Below are 18,457 nucleotides of genomic sequence, written 5' to 3' on the forward strand. Positions count from 1 at the left end.
AAGGAGAGTCTATTTGCTTGCTGTAGAAAGTACATACAGAAGCAAACGGTCGTCTGTTCGTCTTTGCGCATGCGGCAGGGTGTATAGACCTCAATGTGTTAATTAAAGTTGTAAGCAAGTTAATCGTTTCGTAACTCATCATGAAGTAGACATTTGCCATTACAAATTGAATAAGCAAATAATGTAAAAGTCTTTTTTGGGAAAGTTAAATGCTGTTTCTACTGTAGGCTGTGACTTAATTAATTAATTACAGCAAACTGCTTTGATGCAACTTTGTATGCAAATAGCGTCTAAATGATTTTGCTTTAGTAGCAAGTACAGCGGCAGGCATGCAATAAATCATGTGAATTGATATTAGAAAGCATTTTTTGTCAAGGGTGCTTGCTAATGGAACTTGGATTGGGGGCTGAAATCACACAGGTATGGATCTTTTCTAAATAGTAAGGTTGGGTACCTTGAACTGCAGGCAGCTTTGTTCTGCAAGCTGTTTGTATACCAACGTGCTGAATGTACAAGGGTACTGCCATTTTGTACATGACATTGCTGTCTGATGAAACAGACTATTGAATATTAATATTGGAAAGACTATCTGACAAAGAGAAAACTAAGCATCTACTCAGTGTTTGTAGCATTTTGTATGACACCTACTTGTACATTGCTTTGATAAAATTGTAAATTAAAAATGTGTCCAGACACTAGCTTTGTCATTTTTTTTTCGTATAACTTCATGTGAAAGCTGTAGCCACACTCTAGTTCTGGTGTTGAATCACTCATCAAGGAGCATTTCCAGGTGCTTGGCATAAACTTCTAGTACCTGGATGTGACAAGTATGAGAGAGTTCACAAACCAAGAGATAATGTCAGTATTTTATGGTTTTCTTACAGTATAAGTAAAAATGTATTGGTCTTCAGTTTGAATTAGTCCACCTCTGTCCTGGCGAAGCTTCCACACTGTCTCTAACACATCACAACTATGGGATTCTTCCAGTTGCTGCATTCCTATGTGAGTGGTCAGAACAACTCCTGTACGGCCTATACCATTGCTTTATTAACACACATCAACAGTTAAAAACGTACAACATGTCATTGATATGTTTGTACATACCTACAGTGGACTACAATAGGTCCTTCGCTTTTTGCAGTGTCAGACCAAGCTGCTTCTAGATAACTAATTAAATCGGATGGATCTTCAGGTACTCCATTGGTGGGCCATGCTGTGAACCAATGATGTGACACCTCATGACATGTTTTTGTCTAGGTAGATAATATGACTTTAATTAAAAGTGTGTTCAAGTGATTTGTAAATATTCAAACATCTCTCTCATTCAGACGAAATCTGGAGACAGTAGAATAGTTAGTCTCTTCTTGGCTAATCAGTGATACTTCCAACTGATCACATATCATGGTACCATTTATGCTGCAGCTTTCGTGATCTGGCCAATAATGGTCACACTTGATCTGAATAATTACACCACATGTAGCAGCCACTGCATGATCAAAGTTGTGAGTACATTTCAGCATACCTTATCTCCTTCTTCTAGATTTGTTGCCATGAGCACAACACTAACGTTTTGCTCCCACACCATACGCCAGAAGTCATTGATAGTGGATTTCATTGGACCTTGAGTGGCAATGTAAGCTTTTGGTTTGTTGTTATATCCCTGTAAGATAATAGGCAATACTATTAGATAGACGTGAAAACAAAAGTATTGATAGATGTACCTGAATAAAGTTGGCATTGATGTAGTCAGAAGTTGGCTGATCAAACTGTAGAAACAGTGGGACACGAGTCTCAGGAGCTGCATGGAAAATTGTCTGTAAATCTTGTTGACCAGGAAAAGACAACGTGCACTCACTAGGCAAGACTTGTCCATATCTGTTCTTGGTGAGACATTCAGCAGGAATGTCTTTGCAGGGAATCATCATCAGAGGAATTGTCTGTAATGGAAGAGTTTGCCTTTTTAAAATATTTATATTTACAATGCTATGTTTTACTTGGAACTCTTTGACCAGTTGTTCCTCATCTTCTAGTGCTTCAGTTAGACCTGATATTGTGAGCCTTCGAGACTGAACCGGAAGTTTATTGTTAAGTGTGCTAGTTTTGCTTTTGCTTGGATGGTCATTTTGAGACCAGCTCAGTCTTGAAAAGGTGACTTTACTGAATTTGTGTTCTCCGTCTTTTGATCCATGGCTTTTTCTCTGCAGTAGAACATATTCATGTCATGTTAAGAGAACAGATTAGAAATCTAACGTTATTATAAACTTACACAACAAACAATTGTTAAGATCAAGCTCGCTGTAACAGTCACTACAGTAAGTACAACAATTAGAGCCACTCCCCAGTCTGGGAGACCATCTCCCTCCTCAGATTCCATGACATAACCTTCAATCTGGAGGATAGATACCAGTTACAATATTTCTGTAAAGACAGTCTGTAATGACATGCAAAGATTATTGCTTACTTGTTGTATGACTGCAGAACTAAACACTGTGTTCCTCAGCTTTGCATCATTCCAGACAAAAATGAAATTTTTGATGAACTCGGATGTTAGTTTTTCACTGTTTCGCACATACATGCTGACTTCCATGTCAGTGTCAGGTGATGTTTTAATAACAATGCTTTGAAGGGTAAATGTTACATAGTTAGAAAATTCTATCAAAAGACGTGTCTGATTGAATTGATCTGTTGGTACTCGAAGACGCAGCCTCAGATACTGAAGTGGTGCAGTCTCTGGAAATATGGCATAACCAACAACCTAAAGAATATATCAATTACATTCTAACTTTATTAATTAACTATTGTAAGTTTTCTATACCTGCTTTGCAGTTGTCGAGAACACTTCATCTCTGTTCTTGCCATTGTCCCAAACCGTTACAAAATTATTGATGAATTCTGTTGTTAGGCTCATATCATTACGTACATATACTGCTATTTCCTTGTTAGAATTTGGGACTGGATGAAATACAATGTTTTCAGGGTTGAACGACAAATAAGTTAAAAACTCTTGCAAGAATAACGTTTTATCAAATACATCAGTGGTCACACTGAGAAGAAGCTTGAGGTAGTGAGATGGAAGAGAGGTGAAGTCTGTGACAACAGAAGTAGGTCTGATCACGACTGTACGTTCAATGTTGGAAGAATTGATGAAAGCAGAGGTGGATTGAGCAGGATTGCTCTTGTTCCATTCTATGCTGTTTGTCTCAAATGGAGAGTTGGGATATAGAATTGACGAGCGTGATTGTATAGCCGTTGACCTGACTTGCACAGCACAAGATCCGCTGATGGACAAACTCAAAGTCATGATGATAACGCTTGTCTCTAATAGATACGTATACGGTAAGTTACCATGATCAAACTATTCACATGTGGTGATGAAATTTAGGCAGATTTGCTTACTTGTAAGTAGGTACTTCCAGCTAGTACCACTTTCTTTAGTAATTTTCATGTTTACAAAGCTAACGAATTTAGTAACTGATAGCCACGCCCAAGTTTTGAATGCCACGCCTATGTTTTGAATGCCCCACCCTAGTAAGATCACGAGTGATTACGTAATTTTATTTACAGCACGTGAACTGTAACTGCATGTATCTCTAGCAAACGCAACAGATTGAAAAGAAAAGCGTTTGTGCTCCAAGGTTATTACGTAATTAATTAACAATTACAGTGGTTAGGATCCAAAAAGGACGGGAACAGGAAAAGCAGTCACTCGAGTACTCAACGCAACAATGTGTCCTGCAAGTCGACCACGCCTCAACCAAATCGACGATAGATATCCGGGACACCAAAAATGACTGCAGCAATCGTGATGGGAGTCTGTGGCTGTGGAAAGTGATTCTAGAACTAGTACTTTTGAAGTGTTTCAATTGACTCTTCATTTTACTTTTTAATCCTATAGGACTGTTGTAGCACAAGCCCTAGCATTTGAGGTTTTCTTTTCTAATTTAGCTAAGGTCACGTGTTAGGTAGTCTACATACACACTATCGATGTCTATAGGCTAAAGGAGAATTTGTTGATGCAGACGATGTTCATCCGAAAGAAAATGTAGCCAAAATGACATCCGGAGAAGCTCTTACAGATGAGGTACTTGTACAAGGACGTGTGTGTATGAGCATGGTAGTAACTAAAATGATCAATAATGTGTGTGTATAGGATAGGTTGCCGTGGCTGATGAAACTTCATGAGCAGCTTGCTGTGTAGGTAGCCTTGTTTGTGTGTGATGTCCATTGCTGGATAAGATGTGAAATTGTATAGTATAGACCGTTGATGCACATGACTAAAATTGAAGTCTAGGAATGTGTTAGTAAGTTAATTAACACAATAAAAGGTTTGTCACACCACCACTGGTGACGAGGCAGTGTAACTCATAGGCAAGTTGTCATGCTTTAGAGAGACAGCTAACGTTGATTATGTTCATTAAATAATTTCTACAGACTACCTTGGTTTGTTTTTGACAAGTTGTTTGTCATTTTTCAGATGGATCAGGAAGAGACAGTTTGGTGTTTTGGCTTGTTCTGCACTGAAAAAAGCTTACAGAAATATTCTTCGATTCGGTTCAACAAGTGGCAGTCATTTAAGAAACGAGTCATCACTGCCAGTAGTTTTTGTGCATCTCAAGGGATCTTATGAATTAATTAGCTGCAGGATGTCACAGCGAACAGATCATTACATGCCAGCAAGCTTGCTAAGATCTCAGTTTGACATCCTAGAGGAACCCGGAGAGGATGAACCTACAATAACTGTGTCTATTGAAGATCCAGTTAATGTTATCATTCACACTATACTCAAGGAGCTGGGTGACTGTGGATTTTCCATATTAGCTGATTTCAAATGCACACCATGACCCATCTAAACTACCTACTACAAGGTTACTGGCTCACTGTCATAAGAAAAAGACATACTTATGGCGGTGACTTCTGCAAATGTTATGACATAAAATACTTCGCTAGCACTAGAAAGGTGTCTTACAAATTACGACTACTCTATGTGACTATGATCCCTTGTCGAGCTGGTAGATTTTTGCAATGAGAGGTGGATCAATGGTTGTTCTAACGTTGTGACTCTCGTGCCTGGATGTGCCATACTTGATGGTCATATACTGCAAATGTAGCATCAAGTTCACATTCCCCTGTAACATACGAAACCACTGATCACGATATCAATATCGGTATGAGTTAGTCACAGGCTTACTCTAATTCGTTGCAGCTTTTCTATCTTGAACAAAAATGGTGGGACGGCACCCTGAGATACTCCAGACACAGCTCGCGAGCTCTAAAACATAACACTCGTGTCTTATTTGCCTAAAAACATGCATCAAAGGGCATACATTAAAACTCATGCTGCTGTGTGCACTGCTGCTGCTCATTGTCCTCTCAGATGACATAGTTGAATATCCTTGATTTTGCAGGTCAATGACATGGTAGGTGGACAGCTTGTTGGCCGATCCTGTTGCTGTGATGCTGACATGGATGTTGGTAACCGTCGTCGGGTGTACGACATGGACCCTTATCAGAAGTACGTTGGAAAACTCAGATTCAAAGATCAGTTTTAGCTTTAGACCATCTCCATGAAACGGATAATCGTGACCTTCGAGATTGACAGGTGGAGGAATTGCTAAAGAAAGAGTATTATTTTGCTTGATAGTTAGTTATACACTTGTGCTATGCATACTGTGTGCTCGCTCCCATAATCGCATGCTGTCACTGAATTGGTTGTCTGAAGGGTATTGTGGATCATTATAAACAACCTGGTCGTGGAGACTAACTCGATGAGCCAAACTTGATATAAAGGTTGGTTTCTGCCACTTGTCTTCTACAACAGCCTCGGGTCGAGCATTGTATACAGCTGTGTATAACACACTTACTTACAACGCTACCCACATATCTCTAATTGACTAGAAATATGTACCTGTATTGACATTCATTAGGAGGTCTTCGACTCGTTTCACTTCACTAATGTGTCTTAGGAAATGGGTCATGAAAATACCATTATCGCTGGCAATGTGTTTGCTCTCGTATGCATCGTATTGTGGATTGCATGCATATGAGATGATGGTATTTGCCCTGTTGTGAAGTGGTTGTGGGCAGCTCTGTTGGGCAGAACTGCTTTCTTCTCTTGCCTTGCGGCACATATCGAGAATCAGGAAATTTAGAGCTGTATCATGATCTTGTAGCACCCGAAGGATATACTGCGCCTTAATGCATTCTTGCAGCGAGAATCCTTCGTGAACATCAACAGGAACAAGGTAGTTTTCGCCGTTCTCTTCAAAGCCATGTCCAGCAAAATAGAACAAGGCATGAACACCGGACACCAGGAGGTACTCGAAGAACTCCAACGCATGCTCCATCTCTTTCTTTGATGCATCAATCAACGTAACACAATGAAAACCTAAACTGGTCAGTTGACCAGCCAACGCTTGGACATCATTGTGTGGCTGACGAAGTGTAGTCAACTCTGCACTCAGGTATTTTTGATTGCCAATGAGAAGTGCAACCTTCCCACGACAAGTACTGACAGTATACTGTTGACCACCGGTTTGTGGTTCAAATGGCGGCACTAAGTACAGTCAAAGTATCACAACATGATGTTGGCATGCTAGAAAGTCTGATTCACTCACCAACTGATACTTCTACGTTGTGCTGAGAGACCGACGACCCACTGATTGACTTGCACGAGTATTGACCGAAATTGCCAGACTGAACTCTTGGCAGCTTCCATTGCCTTACCCCGGATGCACCCTCAATAAGTTTATCGTCCTTGAACCATATCACATTATGGATGTCACCACCACACACCAATGTCACTTCTCGTCCAACGTACGCCTCATCGATATGAACATGAGGAACTGCAACTGACGGACTGCGACCAGACCTCTCCATTCCCGGGCCAGAAGGAACTGTAAGAAATGAGAAAATGTAATTAAAACGTCAGGATGTTTAGTGATATAAATGACACATGACGACCTACCAACTTGGAGATTCGCAGTGTTTGATACATCCTCACCAACAGCATTGGTGACCTTACACAAGTACTGACCAGCATCAGCAGGATGAACGGGCTGGAACAGAATACTCGTGCCTTGACCATTGGGCATCTCCACACCGTTCTTGAACCAGCGATAAACCAGTGACGCATTCCCGGCCGCTTCACACGACAACACACACTGATCTCCCTCCTGAACAGACGTCGACCTCGGATGCTGAGTGATTCTCGGAGCACCCAAAACTGAAAACACAAAAGTGCAATGAAATGGATCACAGTGATGCAACACACGCAGTATAGGTACAGAACCATACCAGATGGCTGACGGTGTGGACCAGACACTTGAGGTAGAGGGTCGATAGCGCCACGAGGAGGGTTGGCAATCACTCTGACCTCCACCCAGTTGCTGAAGATGTGGCCCATCTTGTTCAACGCGCGACAGCAGTACTGACCATTGTGGTGCGGTCTGGCTCGCTTGAATGTCAGCAAGCGGTCCCTCGCACCGCTCACCTCGCCCGGTACCTCCTCGACGGGCTGTTTACCTCGAAACCAACGATACTGCGCAAACGGCAACGCAACGGCAAAACACTCGAGCTGAATCTCTGTGTCCTCCGGAGCGATTCCCACCGTCGGTTGCTTGACTATCCTTGGCGCCTCTAAAACGCAACACACAATCAAAAATCAAGCGAAAGCAGGAAAATTTACGAACCGGAAAGTTCGAGCGCACGAGACGAAAAGCTAAATCGAACAGTCAGCGAGGTAGTAAGCGCTCTGTATGCCCACCTGGCGGTTTCAGCAATTCCAATGCCTTTTCGTTTTCGATTTTTTCGAGATAGGAGATCAACTGAGCAACGGTGCGGCCACGGTAGCCCATGTCGGTCAGTAGGTCGTACGTCGGGCTGCCGCTGAGACGAAGCTGAGCCAAACGAAACGTCCCGATCTGTACGCTGTCGTACGTACCCTTCGGCATCTCTGCGATGAGCCTCTCCCAGCCGGCCATCTTGCCGTCGATGCAGTCGAGGATGCTGGCGAGTCCATTGAGTTGTCGGTAGGAGAGGTCGCGCACTAGTTTGCATTCGCCGGGTATCGATGTGAGGCCTCGAGACGCCATCGCGGTATACGTTGCTGGTTCGTTGCTGCACGACTAACGATGATAACCACCTCGTCGATTACCTGCACGAGTGCGTGACGTCATCGACTGGGGACACGTGAACGCGAACAGGAAGTGTAGGGAATCGTATTGTTAGATACTGGAGAACTAATTAGAGAAGGACGTGACTCATTTACTAAAAATTTGTGGTCAGACCCTGTCCCACTAAAAAGTAGTTGCGCAAGACGAGAATACTCCGTCTACATATCGATTATAGATAATCCGAGGTCGTAAAACTTTGGATTTAAAACAGAGCAGTTCGTTGTGTTTGTACCAAGACGTCAAGCCCACTAATGAGTATCCGGGTGTTTCTTGTCACAGCGCAACGACTGTTGATGAACATACGGGACATTCTAACAGAATTCGTCCGCCCTAACGAATGGACGAAAAGAATTGGTGGTTTGCAACTAAGTTGCAGGAATCATTCCAAATTGGGGGATATGATTGTCCAACCCTCTTGGAAGACTTCCTTTCTGACACCAGAACGTCAAATCTCATCGACAGTTTCTTCTCTGCTGGCGGCATTCGTAAACTATTCTTCTTCTGCAAAGAATCGTCCGGAAACAGAGAGCTATACGTAACAGAATTACCAGTAAAGGACGTTTGCGGTGATGGCTACTGCTGTATGTACGTTTTTCGTGCAGACAACGTGTTGCCCATCGACGTGACAAAACTAGACGAGCAAATCTTTTGTGGTGAAATGAAGCAGTCGGTTTGGAGTTCTTTGGAGTTGCTGCTGTCGGAGATTTATCCGGAGCTGTTTAGAGTCCAAAAGTCTTGGGACAAATACACTGTGAGGGAGTTAGAGCACTTTTTTGGTTCTGTTGCTACAACGCAAAAGGCTTTGGCTGCCGAGTTCTGTTCGTCTTCTCGAAGTGGGCAGCGTGGGTTTGTTATTTTGAAGCAACCGCAGCGGGCTTTGCTGCATGAGTTGAGGCTGAATTCTTCTAATGACTCTAAGCTCTTACTTGATGTGGAAAGCCTTGTGGGAGATTGGCTGATGACAATAGAGGGTGTGATTATGGAGGGAGATGAAGAGAGGTATTAGGAATTTTGACTGGATTTGTGATGTATGAGGTGGTTTTGTCTGTATCTGTATGCTGTATGTTTGTCTAGTTGTGTGTCTTTGTGCTTGTCTGTTTGTTTATTGATCATGTCACAGACAGTCTATCGAATTTAGTATTTTGGATGTTTATAGACTACTTCACACTCAGGCTGGACCCATGACAGAGGTGACACGTTGGAATCGTCGTCTCAACATCTTAACTAGCATCAGCGATCAACTGAATAGCAAGCAGAGCAAAGCAATCATTGGTTATTTTCTTGCAAGCAAGTCAAAGTACTTGAAGCAATGGAAGTTGATTGATAGCAGGTATTTTTCTACAGTAGCTTACTTGATACTTAAATACTGTAGTTACAAATTAACATACAGTCAGTCATTTAATGTTAGAGTAATCAGCTAGGACGTCAAATAAGAATTTTTTGAGTGAAGTCATCTTGCTGTGAAATTTTGCCAGTCACTTGTATAAGCATACAGCATGCTGCTTATAGAATCGTTTGTTAAATGTTTAATTTATTTATTTGCTTAGAATTAAAGATGCTACAAATGATGCGAGGGATAAAGCCACCTACTTGAATGGTTTAAGACCTTATTTTGAATCACTCTACAGTGATGTGATAACTCCATTGACTGTTGTGAATGACGTGCTTCCCGGTATGTGTCAAACTATCAAACATTCAGATAGCAGTTCACGACAATATGCACGCAGTGGATTTCTTAGGCTTATTGTTTCGAAGGTGAGGAAGTGCCAGTAACTTGTATGTTTGTAGTGATTGATTATAGGACAGAGAGCTAAGCATGTAGGTGGGTGCTGGGAGTTTAGGCAGATAGTGTCAGACTGAGATACACAGATAAACAATGGCTCTGTAGTCAGAAATGCATACAGTTACAGTGTACAGTATATTTGTAGCTATACCAACACTTACATACAAATTTTGACCCAAAAAGACAGACGGAGGACAGGCAAGTAGACAGTCAGACTGGCAGGCACACAGATTGTGATGGAAAGATAGATGGAGGAGTGGACAGCTAGAGGATGATTCATTTAACAGACGACAGATTTTAACAGTCAAATGAACAGACGACAGACAGAGAAATGATGGTGATGAACAGGCAGGCATTAGAGCAGAAATGCAAGTGTTGGTAGATGAAATAGTTAAACTTATTGTTGTTCTTGTTTGTCTTAGATATGTTATCAATTGGTAGTCATCTGCACCAACTTCTTGCAGAGGTTGTGTAGTTTCAGCACAAAAGATAACTTTTGGCAACTGGTAGAAAATGAGGTCGAAGGAAAGACAGATAAATCATCAACCCAGGGAGCAGACTATCGAGTCAAAGGCTTGATGTGGTGTCTGGAGACTTGTCTCGTCTTACACAAGTCATTGAAAGAGGCAATTGAGGATATTCGAGATTTTGTGTCTTTATCTCAAATCCATTTGCCTCAGCGACCACCTGGCAATGGCTCTGGTCGTCCTTTTCGTGCCTATCATTTGTCTACTGTGTTGTCATCATCAAGTTCACTAGCTGGTAATAGCATAACGAGTGATAAAGAAATCATGGGACTCCAAGATGTTGATAATATTATGGCTCACTTCAATGCATTTTCGGACCGTATTTTTTATGTGCAAGTCATTATCAACATTCTGAAAGCATTTTATCAACTCAGCAATTTACTTTTAGATGCACCTGATATCTTGTCCAAGATGGATGAGCTAGAGAACCTCTTAGTGAGTGGAGTGGAAGAAGTGGTGGAGATGGAAGAGACAAGACCACTATCAGAACCTCCAAGAAGTCGATCGACAAGAGTTCGTTCTGTTGATGTGATGATGACAGTGGAAGAAGAGAATGAAGATGAACAGATAGATGAATTATCAAATTCACCAAATGAATCAGGTCGGATATCAAGATTTGTTGGACATGATGATGATAATGTTGACAGTGACCAAGATGAAGAAGACTTGGGGATTAGAGAAGAAGATGGCAGCAGTGAAGACGATGAAGAGACAGGAGCAAAATCTCAGTCTCCAGATGGTGGTCTGGTGTCAGAAAGCACCAGTGATTATTCTATAGAAGAACTAATGATGAATGATGACACCGATCAAACATCAGCAGAGGAAGCATTGTGTCAGGCATCTACTGCTGACATTACTTCACCACAACCAAGGAATAGCATTTCCTTTGCTATATCTAGAGCTTTACAATCAACATTACAGCTTTTAGTCAGTATGGCTCCTGATGTGAACGTGGTGCTTGACAACATAGGAATACATCACGACAAGTTTCCTGCTGCTTGTCAAGCATTTTCTAGAAACATTGAACAACTGCAGCAAAATCTTATTGCTTACATCAATGTAAGGAGTTATAGTAGTTGGTGCTCAAGCTAAATGATAATTTTATGATGTGTAGACTAGTTTTGAGAAAATGCTGAATACGGAGAGAATGCTTAAATTTTTGTCCAGGTAACTAGGGTTGTGTGTTCCTTGTCGAGTTTTCTTTGTTGCAGCTTGTTTGTGTTGAAGATTTGACTGTGTGAGTCATCATGAAAGTATTGGGCAGGTACTTGGTGAAAAGTATTACAAGGCCTTTCAACATTTTCGTACTGATTTGGTGCAAATTCAGGCTCTTTATGAACAACATAAGGTGCTCATTATGCTCTTGTTATACCATCTGTTTGTCTGTCTGTTTGTGAGTCTGTCTGTCGGTATGTCTGTCTGTCTGTCTGTCTGTCTGTCTGTCTGTTTGTCTCAATACATATATTTTCCATTTAAATCAAACATTTACATTATGAGCAACTTATAAAAAAGAGACATCCACAGCAACAAGAATACAACAGGACCATTATGATCCTGAAGTATTCAAAATTACACTGAGTGCACTACGTTTCGACGATCTAATCTTGCTATGCTAATAAGTTTGTCCGAGATGACTTTTGCATTACATAATTGTAGTGTCACTGAAATGATTGATCGCCACTTGGTCTTGAAGTGGTCTCATTTTGTTTTCCTTCATCATCCCTTGCACTCTACCAGTTTGTTCAAATACTTCACTACTTGTTCTGTCTGTTTGTCTGTCAGTTGGTTTCTTGCTTGCTCAATTGTTTATGTGTGTGTGTTTATTGTTTGTTTGTTGTGTTTGTCTATTTCTTTTTTGTATTTACAATGTGGTAGTGTTAGTGTTTAATATTTTTAACTACTGCAGGATGATCCTTCTTTTATGGAGCATTTGCCCAAGGTAGCGAGTGCTATTGCTTGGTCACGTCACTTGTTGAAACAAATTGAAGGACCAATTCAGAAATTCAAGGATGTCAAAGGCATTACCCAACATGTGGTAAAGACACTATAGGTGTATTTGCATGCAAGCGTACATGTTAAAACAATTGTTGTACTAGGACTACGCAACAACAGTCAAACTATACAACCGTGTGGCATCTGCTTTGGTAACGTTTGAGAACTTGTGGTACAACCAGTGGCTCAACCGGGTAGGCAACGCACGTAGTGGTTTGAAATCATTGTTGCTAGGGTATGAAGCTAGCAATCTAAGAGTGAAAGTCAACACTGAGGACAGAGTGCACACTCTGATTGCTGAAGCTATCAAACTAAGGAGCATGGGTCTCGTGATACCCGAAGAGGCTACATATGTGCTTATGATTGAACCGCAGTTGAAGAGAAACCGGCAGCTTTTGGAGAACTTACTTGTACGGTATAGATCAGTATTTACAGATGTTCCTCCTGCTGTGTCTCCATTGCTCTCATTGCATGCCAAGCTGCTGCTGCAACACATCAGGCCTGGATGGATGACACTACCTTGGGATAGTGTCAATATTGATGCTTATTTGCACAGAGCATATTCAGCTGTAGAGAAGATGAGTGAAGTTGTTGCTAGTATGAGAGACATCGTACAGTCTCTAGGCAATCTAATCAAATCTATTGGATTAACTCGCCTCTACAGTGTGGAAGTAGCAGTGTCAAGAGTTTGGGTGAGACGAGTTTGTAGTGTTGTACAGTACACAAAGAGTGGTCTGGTTATGTGTCTGTTGTCTCAACATGTCTTATCCAATTATTCTGCAAGCACTTAGCAAATTACTTGACAGTGTTTAGGGTTATTACTGGATTATTTGCTTGGATTAAGTGAAGATTATTTGTATGTCTGTTTGCTTATCTGTTTGTCTTGGATATTTTAGGATTGAATACATTCACAAGAACACAACTTTGGTACATTAATTAAAGTTGCACAGTGTTTGTTGGTTTTAAATACTAATAATTTTGAGCTACAGTAAATGATAACTAATATAGCTTACACTCACTTAAAATTTTAACGTCATTTAATAAATTTCAATACAAATTAACGTTTATTTGATCTGTTGCAGTTATTTTATCAACATGCTTATTTTCTACTTTTGATACAGCAGCTTATTCCTGTTTGCTTCTTTGCCGTGTTTGTCATAAATTGCTTGTGCAGGATCTACAATCGTTTTATACAGCCATGACAGAAATCATTAAGACTCAGTCAGATAATGTCACGGTATCAGTTCAAAGGGTTGAAGAAAATGTTCGGAAACTTATTTTATTGGCAGAGTCTAGTGCAGCTGAGCTGAACAGTACAGTTCCTCATCTAGTGTCAACATCATCTAAAGAACCGAAACGACTGTTTGTCAAAGCTGGCAGTTTTCCGCCTTGCAAAAGTAGTAAAAGGAAGGGAGCTCTAAACTTATCAACTAGACAATCTGAGCCTCTCGCTTCAGTAAGGTTGCCACCATTACCATCAACAGTTGTGGAGAAAAAAGAGCTACCAAAGCCTTCGGTATTGCCATCTCCTGGACAGAAATCAAAGCCTATTGCCAATGCTTCAAGTAGTGGTGCTGGAGTAATAAGTTACCTTGATGAAACTAATACCACTGGCTTGCTGTCACACTATTCTTCTCTCATTTATGAAGTGATAAAGCAATGCTCTTTGCAGTCGTTGACTTTATTTTTGGATTCAATGGGTTTTAAATTGTCAAGCATCAATTCATGTGGTAGTTGCGTTCGCATATCTACCGGTCTGCTGTACAAATATCCAAGTATCATACTCGACCCTACACTTGATGAAGTGCAAAATGTTGTCAATGGTGTTGTACAGATAGTACTTGATGTATCTTGTTCTCTTGTTTGGTGGGGCCAACCACCACCTAATAAGTCACCTGTCTTCTATGCTGCTGTGGCAGAAGATGATCAGATTGTTGAGGTTTGCCAGTCTTTGCAGACATGTGCTTCTGGCATTAGTGAGCAAGTTAATTCTCAACTAACAGTATTTAAGCAATATGACTTTCTCTGGTCGGCTGAAATGCAACGAACACTCCATTCCCTTGAGAACGATACGTCTAACATTAAGCTTGATGAGAAGCCAAAGAACAGTGAATCTAAAGTTCAGCAATGTATAAAACACGTCGAAAACTTTCTACGTGTGGAGAAGGAGGTTAGTGCAGATCTACAGTTGCTTTTTGTGCAATCTGCTGCAGCTCATTGCTTGTTTTCAGATTATGTCATTGGCTTCAGAGGTGTGTATTGGGCCTCTGTGTCTACAAGTGGATCATTTGAAAACCATATCAGTTGCTTTAGCTGTTTCGTGGAAGTCAAAGTATGCAATGATAGTGCACAAGGAAGGAAGGGTTTGTATAGAATTAGTGGTGGTTTTTTTCTAATGTCTTTTTATGAATGCTACATTTAGCTGAAAATGAAAACTGCTGTAAGAGACTGTAAGGACAAGCGAAAAAAACTAAGCAGGAAGGTGGAGTCTTTGTCTGACTTGAAACAAGCTTTGGAAGAATCTCAGCAAGTCCTGGATAGTGATTCTGCTAATACTACAGATTATCAACCAATAGAAGATCTCTACAATGAACTAAGGCTTGACAGTTAGTCAGAAAGCTGCAATAGGCCATCTAAAGTTGTGTTTTCTCTTTGTTAGAAAGTTTGGCATCTTCTTGCCTCGTCGTGAAATTGCGAAGGTAGCGAATCTAAGTATGGAATGGCAGAATCTTGTATCACTAGCTCATCAGGTAGACCATTTAAATCAACCATTGTCCATTATGGTTTTTATTTTTGTTTTTATGTTAGGTGAAACGGATGCTCCTAGTTGAACAAAGACGGCCATTTGAGCGTGAACTAGACAAACAACATAAGCAGTTTGTTGTTACTATTATTCGTTTTCGAAACAAATTTGATGCTGAAGGACCAGGTATGCCTGGTATCATGCCAAGGGATGCTATTGAAAGGCTGCGGGAATTTCGCAATCAATACAAAGAGTATGTGGCAACAAGAACACTGCTTAATGCAGTACAGAAATTGTTCTTAATTCGAGTGACTCCATATCCAGAGTTGGATCAGCTGGGAGAGGTCAGTGACTATTTTGTAACAAACTATTGTGTGACGGTTAGGATATCTAGTTATGTTTGTGACTTCTTTATTCTGATTGTTTGGTAATTTGACGAATAACTTGCGTTCGATTTGCTAGAATTCTAGTTCTGGAACTGCTGGAATGATTTCAACAGTTCGAACTCTAAACCTGGAACTGCGGCATGACCACGCCCTATTCTTGTTTGATTACCCGGACGTTTCCACGAGAACTTACGCCTGACGCTACCATCAACCTGTTCCTGACTTTGAGTGAGATTCTAAGTCAGAATTGGAGACCATCAGGAGTTTCTGTCATCCCAATTAAGCAGTCGCCGTCCCCGGAATCTAGCAAAGACGTTACTTTAGTGGTCTTGCAGTAGTGTCAGATGGTCTGGACCAGTGACTGAACTGAACTGCTGCAACAATAGCCACTTTGTCAACGGTTGCTGCCATTACATTGATTCTGTGCATGCTCATGCATAGTACGATTCTGAAAACAGAATTAGCATTCGATTTAGCCTCTAGTTCTGTCAGTTCTAATAGTTCTAAGACACATCCAGTTCCAGTTTGAGAACCGTAAATCGAACGCGACCATAAAGATTAGGACAACCTCTCATTACTACTGACTGTCACTTGTACCAAACATTCTCTTTCAAAGTGTCAATGATACTAGCTTTATTTAAGCCATTACTACAACTTCTGGTCTATAACTAATACCGTATTTCCACGCATTTAGCTGCATGCCGGTACAAGCGGGGATTACCAGAAACTTGCTAGTTGGACTCTGGTATTGATGGCGGCATGCCGGTATAGTGCGAGAGAGTGCCAGTGTAGCAGGAAATTGGGTACACGTATATTAGGTATGGTCGTACCTAATATTCTAAGAATGAAAAGTACGGTGTACTGAATATTCTGTACACCTGTGTGTTCAGCCCCCAAAATTGAGTCTGCGTCTATTACCTACCTGAAACTTGCCAGTTTGACTATCAACGAGTTGTTTCAATCAAAATTAGCAGCCAGGTAACTTGCTGGAACATAACCATATACTGGCTGCATGCTTCTGGGTGATATTGCCCATTTTCTAGTTCATATTTTTGCTCTTTGCGCATGCTCAAACAGTCGCATTTGAAAATGCTAACTGACACCAATGGCAATTGCAGCTTTTCCACGGAAGCTGAACAGGAGCTTTATGTCCAAGTTTATAACTATTTGGCATCCCTGGTACAATTTTTTTACAAATTTAATACAAATACCTGATGTTTACCAAATTTCCAAAATATTAGAATTTTAGGTAGTATCAAATTCTCCAATATACCGAGTATGTACCAGATTTCTTAGCATATCGGGCATTTGTATTAAATTAAACAATCTAAGATATTGAATATCTACGTACCAGATCTCCTAATTAAGATATTCAGTGTACGGCCTTACAAGATTTCCTAGGATATTCAGTACATACCAGATTTCTTAGGATATTCAGTACGGCCGTACCAGATTTCCTGCTACTGACAGACCGTAGACCGGACCGGATTTGCTAGAGCTGTACTTCTTCTCCTAGGAAATTTGGTACGGCCGTACCCAATGTCTGGGCGTACCCAATCTGCTGTTACGCTGGTAATGGCGAGGGAGCAGCTACACATGCGTGGTAATTCTACTGCACATGCGCCCTAATTTAATTTGTTGACCTACTGCAGCTGCCCCCGAAGCCCAGCTAGAAAAGAGAAAAGTCGAACAGTCAGAAGGTATTGAGAATGGATCTTTTCAGTGTTGCAGAAGATCAATGCACGATCGACAAGGCTAGCGGTACTGTGCAAGTACGATGAGCTCGGTGGAACAAAATGAAACTTCAAAGTCGCCAGGGATAATCATTCTAGGGTTGATTATATACTACATTTAGATGAAAAAGTATACGTCTGAGTGTTTATTTATGTTAGTTCATATCTAAGAACAGGTGCAGCATAGATATCTATGGGTCTAGTCTCTAGAGAGGTTGGTCAAATCACCTTTCTTTCTTTTGCATGCCGGCCCTGGTAAACAGAATCCTATTAGCACTTGTGGGCTTCGTAACATTCATTGGCATGGCAATCTTGATCTTTCCAATTGCTTGTTTTGCATCAAGCTGAATCCGCACTTGGTCATCATACCCCTTGACCAACTTTGATTTCAGTCGATCTTTTATAGGTTTATTGACAGAGATGTCAAGAAGCTGCAACTCACTTGTACAGTTTGCAGGAATGAAAGCAACCTCTATCTTATAATGTTATAAAATGCTGTTATATTTATACTCAATTACTTAGTAGATTATAATTGACAAAACTGCACTGCTTGAACTGATTTTGTGCTTTTTCCTTAGGAACTTGGATATCTTGATGTGCTTTATGGTTTGTATAAGAGAGTGATTGATTTTGATTCACATTTTCGAGCAACTGTGTGGGCTGAGGCTGACATGCATCAGTCCTACATAGTAGTGAGTCAAGTGTATATATAATTTATACAATATAGCAAGTTGACTGGTTCTTTCTGGTTTAGGTAGCATCACAGTGGAATGAGTGTATCCAGATGCCGCAACAAGTTCAAAGCAGCGATGCTTATAATGACATGAAAAAGAAGATACAGCAGTATCATTCTGTTCTTCCTGTTCTATTTCGACTGGCTTCAAAAGTTTGGAAAGATGATCTATCATAGTGGTATTGTATTGAGCATTCTGCTTGTCAACAGGAAATTAGAAATCGTCACTGGGTTCTTGTTATGGAAGTGATAGGACAGACATTTCAATTGGAGGCTAACACTTTTAGACTCCACCATTTGCTTGACTCCAAATTTGTCGAGTAAGTAACGTTTGCTTTTAAATGTTGAAATTAGATTTCAAGTGCATCGGTGATTGTACCAGACATCAG

The 18,457-nt window shown here is 40.8% G+C and overlaps 4 protein-coding genes across 4 annotated transcripts; 2 read left to right on the top strand and 2 right to left on the bottom strand.

The window, feature by feature from the left end:
* Positions 1-526: 526 nt before the first annotated feature.
* On the bottom strand, positions 527-3,496 carry LOC134192178 (receptor-type tyrosine-protein phosphatase F-like). Its single transcript, XM_062660880.1, has 12 exons — positions 3,397-3,496; positions 2,816-3,318; positions 2,462-2,755; positions 2,267-2,389; positions 1,995-2,198; positions 1,856-1,937; positions 1,722-1,798; positions 1,523-1,660; positions 1,314-1,457; positions 1,105-1,253; positions 883-1,042; positions 527-814 (listed from the first exon to the last, which is right to left on the bottom strand). The coding sequence occupies exons 1-12, from the start codon at positions 3,443-3,445 to the stop codon at positions 767-769; spliced, it is 1,971 nt and encodes a 656-aa protein (XP_062516864.1). The 5' UTR covers positions 3,446-3,496; the 3' UTR covers positions 527-766.
* Positions 3,497-3,767: 271 nt separating this feature from the next.
* On the top strand, positions 3,768-4,841 carry LOC134191996 (probable gluconokinase). The gene is made up of 5 exons (XM_062660658.1): positions 3,768-3,828; positions 3,896-3,926; positions 3,995-4,081; positions 4,151-4,194; positions 4,475-4,841. Exons 1-5 carry the CDS (start codon positions 3,788-3,790, stop codon positions 4,839-4,841), a joined length of 570 nt encoding a protein of 189 aa, XP_062516642.1. The 5' UTR covers positions 3,768-3,787.
* Positions 4,791-8,173, bottom strand: LOC134191995 (mucosa-associated lymphoid tissue lymphoma translocation protein 1-like). The gene is made up of 9 exons (XM_062660657.1): positions 7,763-8,173; positions 7,294-7,635; positions 6,965-7,222; positions 6,615-6,893; positions 5,906-6,553; positions 5,669-5,842; positions 5,325-5,611; positions 5,189-5,269; positions 4,791-5,126 (listed from the first exon to the last, which is right to left on the bottom strand). The coding sequence occupies exons 1-9, from the start codon at positions 8,088-8,090 to the stop codon at positions 4,989-4,991; spliced, it is 2,535 nt and encodes an 844-aa protein (XP_062516641.1). The 5' UTR covers positions 8,091-8,173; the 3' UTR covers positions 4,791-4,988.
* Positions 8,174-9,845: 1,672 nt separating this feature from the next.
* Positions 9,846-18,392, top strand: LOC134192426 (uncharacterized). Its single transcript, XM_062661164.1, has 14 exons — positions 9,846-9,926; positions 10,377-11,540; positions 11,596-11,648; positions 11,709-11,829; positions 12,388-12,516; positions 12,578-13,165; positions 13,648-14,643; positions 14,705-14,836; positions 14,896-15,071; positions 15,133-15,223; positions 15,282-15,560; positions 17,914-18,027; positions 18,090-18,221; positions 18,279-18,392. Exons 1-14 carry the CDS (start codon positions 9,846-9,848, stop codon positions 18,390-18,392), a joined length of 4,170 nt encoding a protein of 1,389 aa, XP_062517148.1.
* Positions 18,393-18,457: the final 65 nt, after the last annotated feature.

This window comes from Corticium candelabrum, chromosome 16, assembly GCF_963422355.1.
Source record: "Corticium candelabrum chromosome 16, ooCorCand1.1, whole genome shotgun sequence".
Classification (NCBI taxonomy): domain Eukaryota; kingdom Metazoa; phylum Porifera; class Homoscleromorpha; order Homosclerophorida; family Plakinidae; genus Corticium; species Corticium candelabrum.

Coding starts and splice junctions, on each gene's coding strand:
- LOC134192178 (XM_062660880.1), bottom strand. CDS start 3,445: ATGAAAATTACTAAAGAAAGTGGTACTAGCTGGAAGTACCTACTTACA. Junction 1,938..1,994: donor AACTGGTCAAAGAGTTCCAA/GTAAAACATAGC, acceptor CTTCCATTACAG/ACAATTCCTCTGATGATGAT. Junction 1,661..1,721: donor TCAATGCCAACTTTATTCAG/GTACATCTATCA, acceptor ATTATCTTACAG/GGATATAACAACAAACCAAA.
- LOC134191996 (XM_062660658.1), top strand. CDS start 3,788: ATGACTGCAGCAATCGTGATGGGAGTCTGTGGCTGTGGAAA. Junction 3,829..3,895: donor GGAGTCTGTGGCTGTGGAAA/GTGATTCTAGAA, acceptor TTAATCCTATAG/GACTGTTGTAGCACAAGCCC. Junction 4,195..4,474: donor CTTCATGAGCAGCTTGCTGT/GTAGGTAGCCTT, acceptor GTCATTTTTCAG/ATGGATCAGGAAGAGACAGT.
- LOC134191995 (XM_062660657.1), bottom strand. CDS start 8,090: ATGGCGTCTCGAGGCCTCACATCGATACCCGGCGAATGCAAACTAGTG. Junction 7,636..7,762: donor GGAATTGCTGAAACCGCCAG/GTGGGCATACAG, acceptor GTTGCGTTTTAG/AGGCGCCAAGGATAGTCAAG. Junction 5,843..5,905: donor CCTAATGAATGTCAATACAG/GTACATATTTCT, acceptor TGTTATACACAG/CTGTATACAATGCTCGACCC.
- LOC134192426 (XM_062661164.1), top strand. CDS start 9,846: ATGTGTCAAACTATCAAACATTCAGATAGCAGTTCACGACAATATGCA. Junction 9,927..10,376: donor TTAGGCTTATTGTTTCGAAG/GTGAGGAAGTGC, acceptor TGTTTGTCTTAG/ATATGTTATCAATTGGTAGT. Junction 14,644..14,704: donor TTCTACGTGTGGAGAAGGAG/GTTAGTGCAGAT, acceptor GCTTGTTTTCAG/ATTATGTCATTGGCTTCAGA.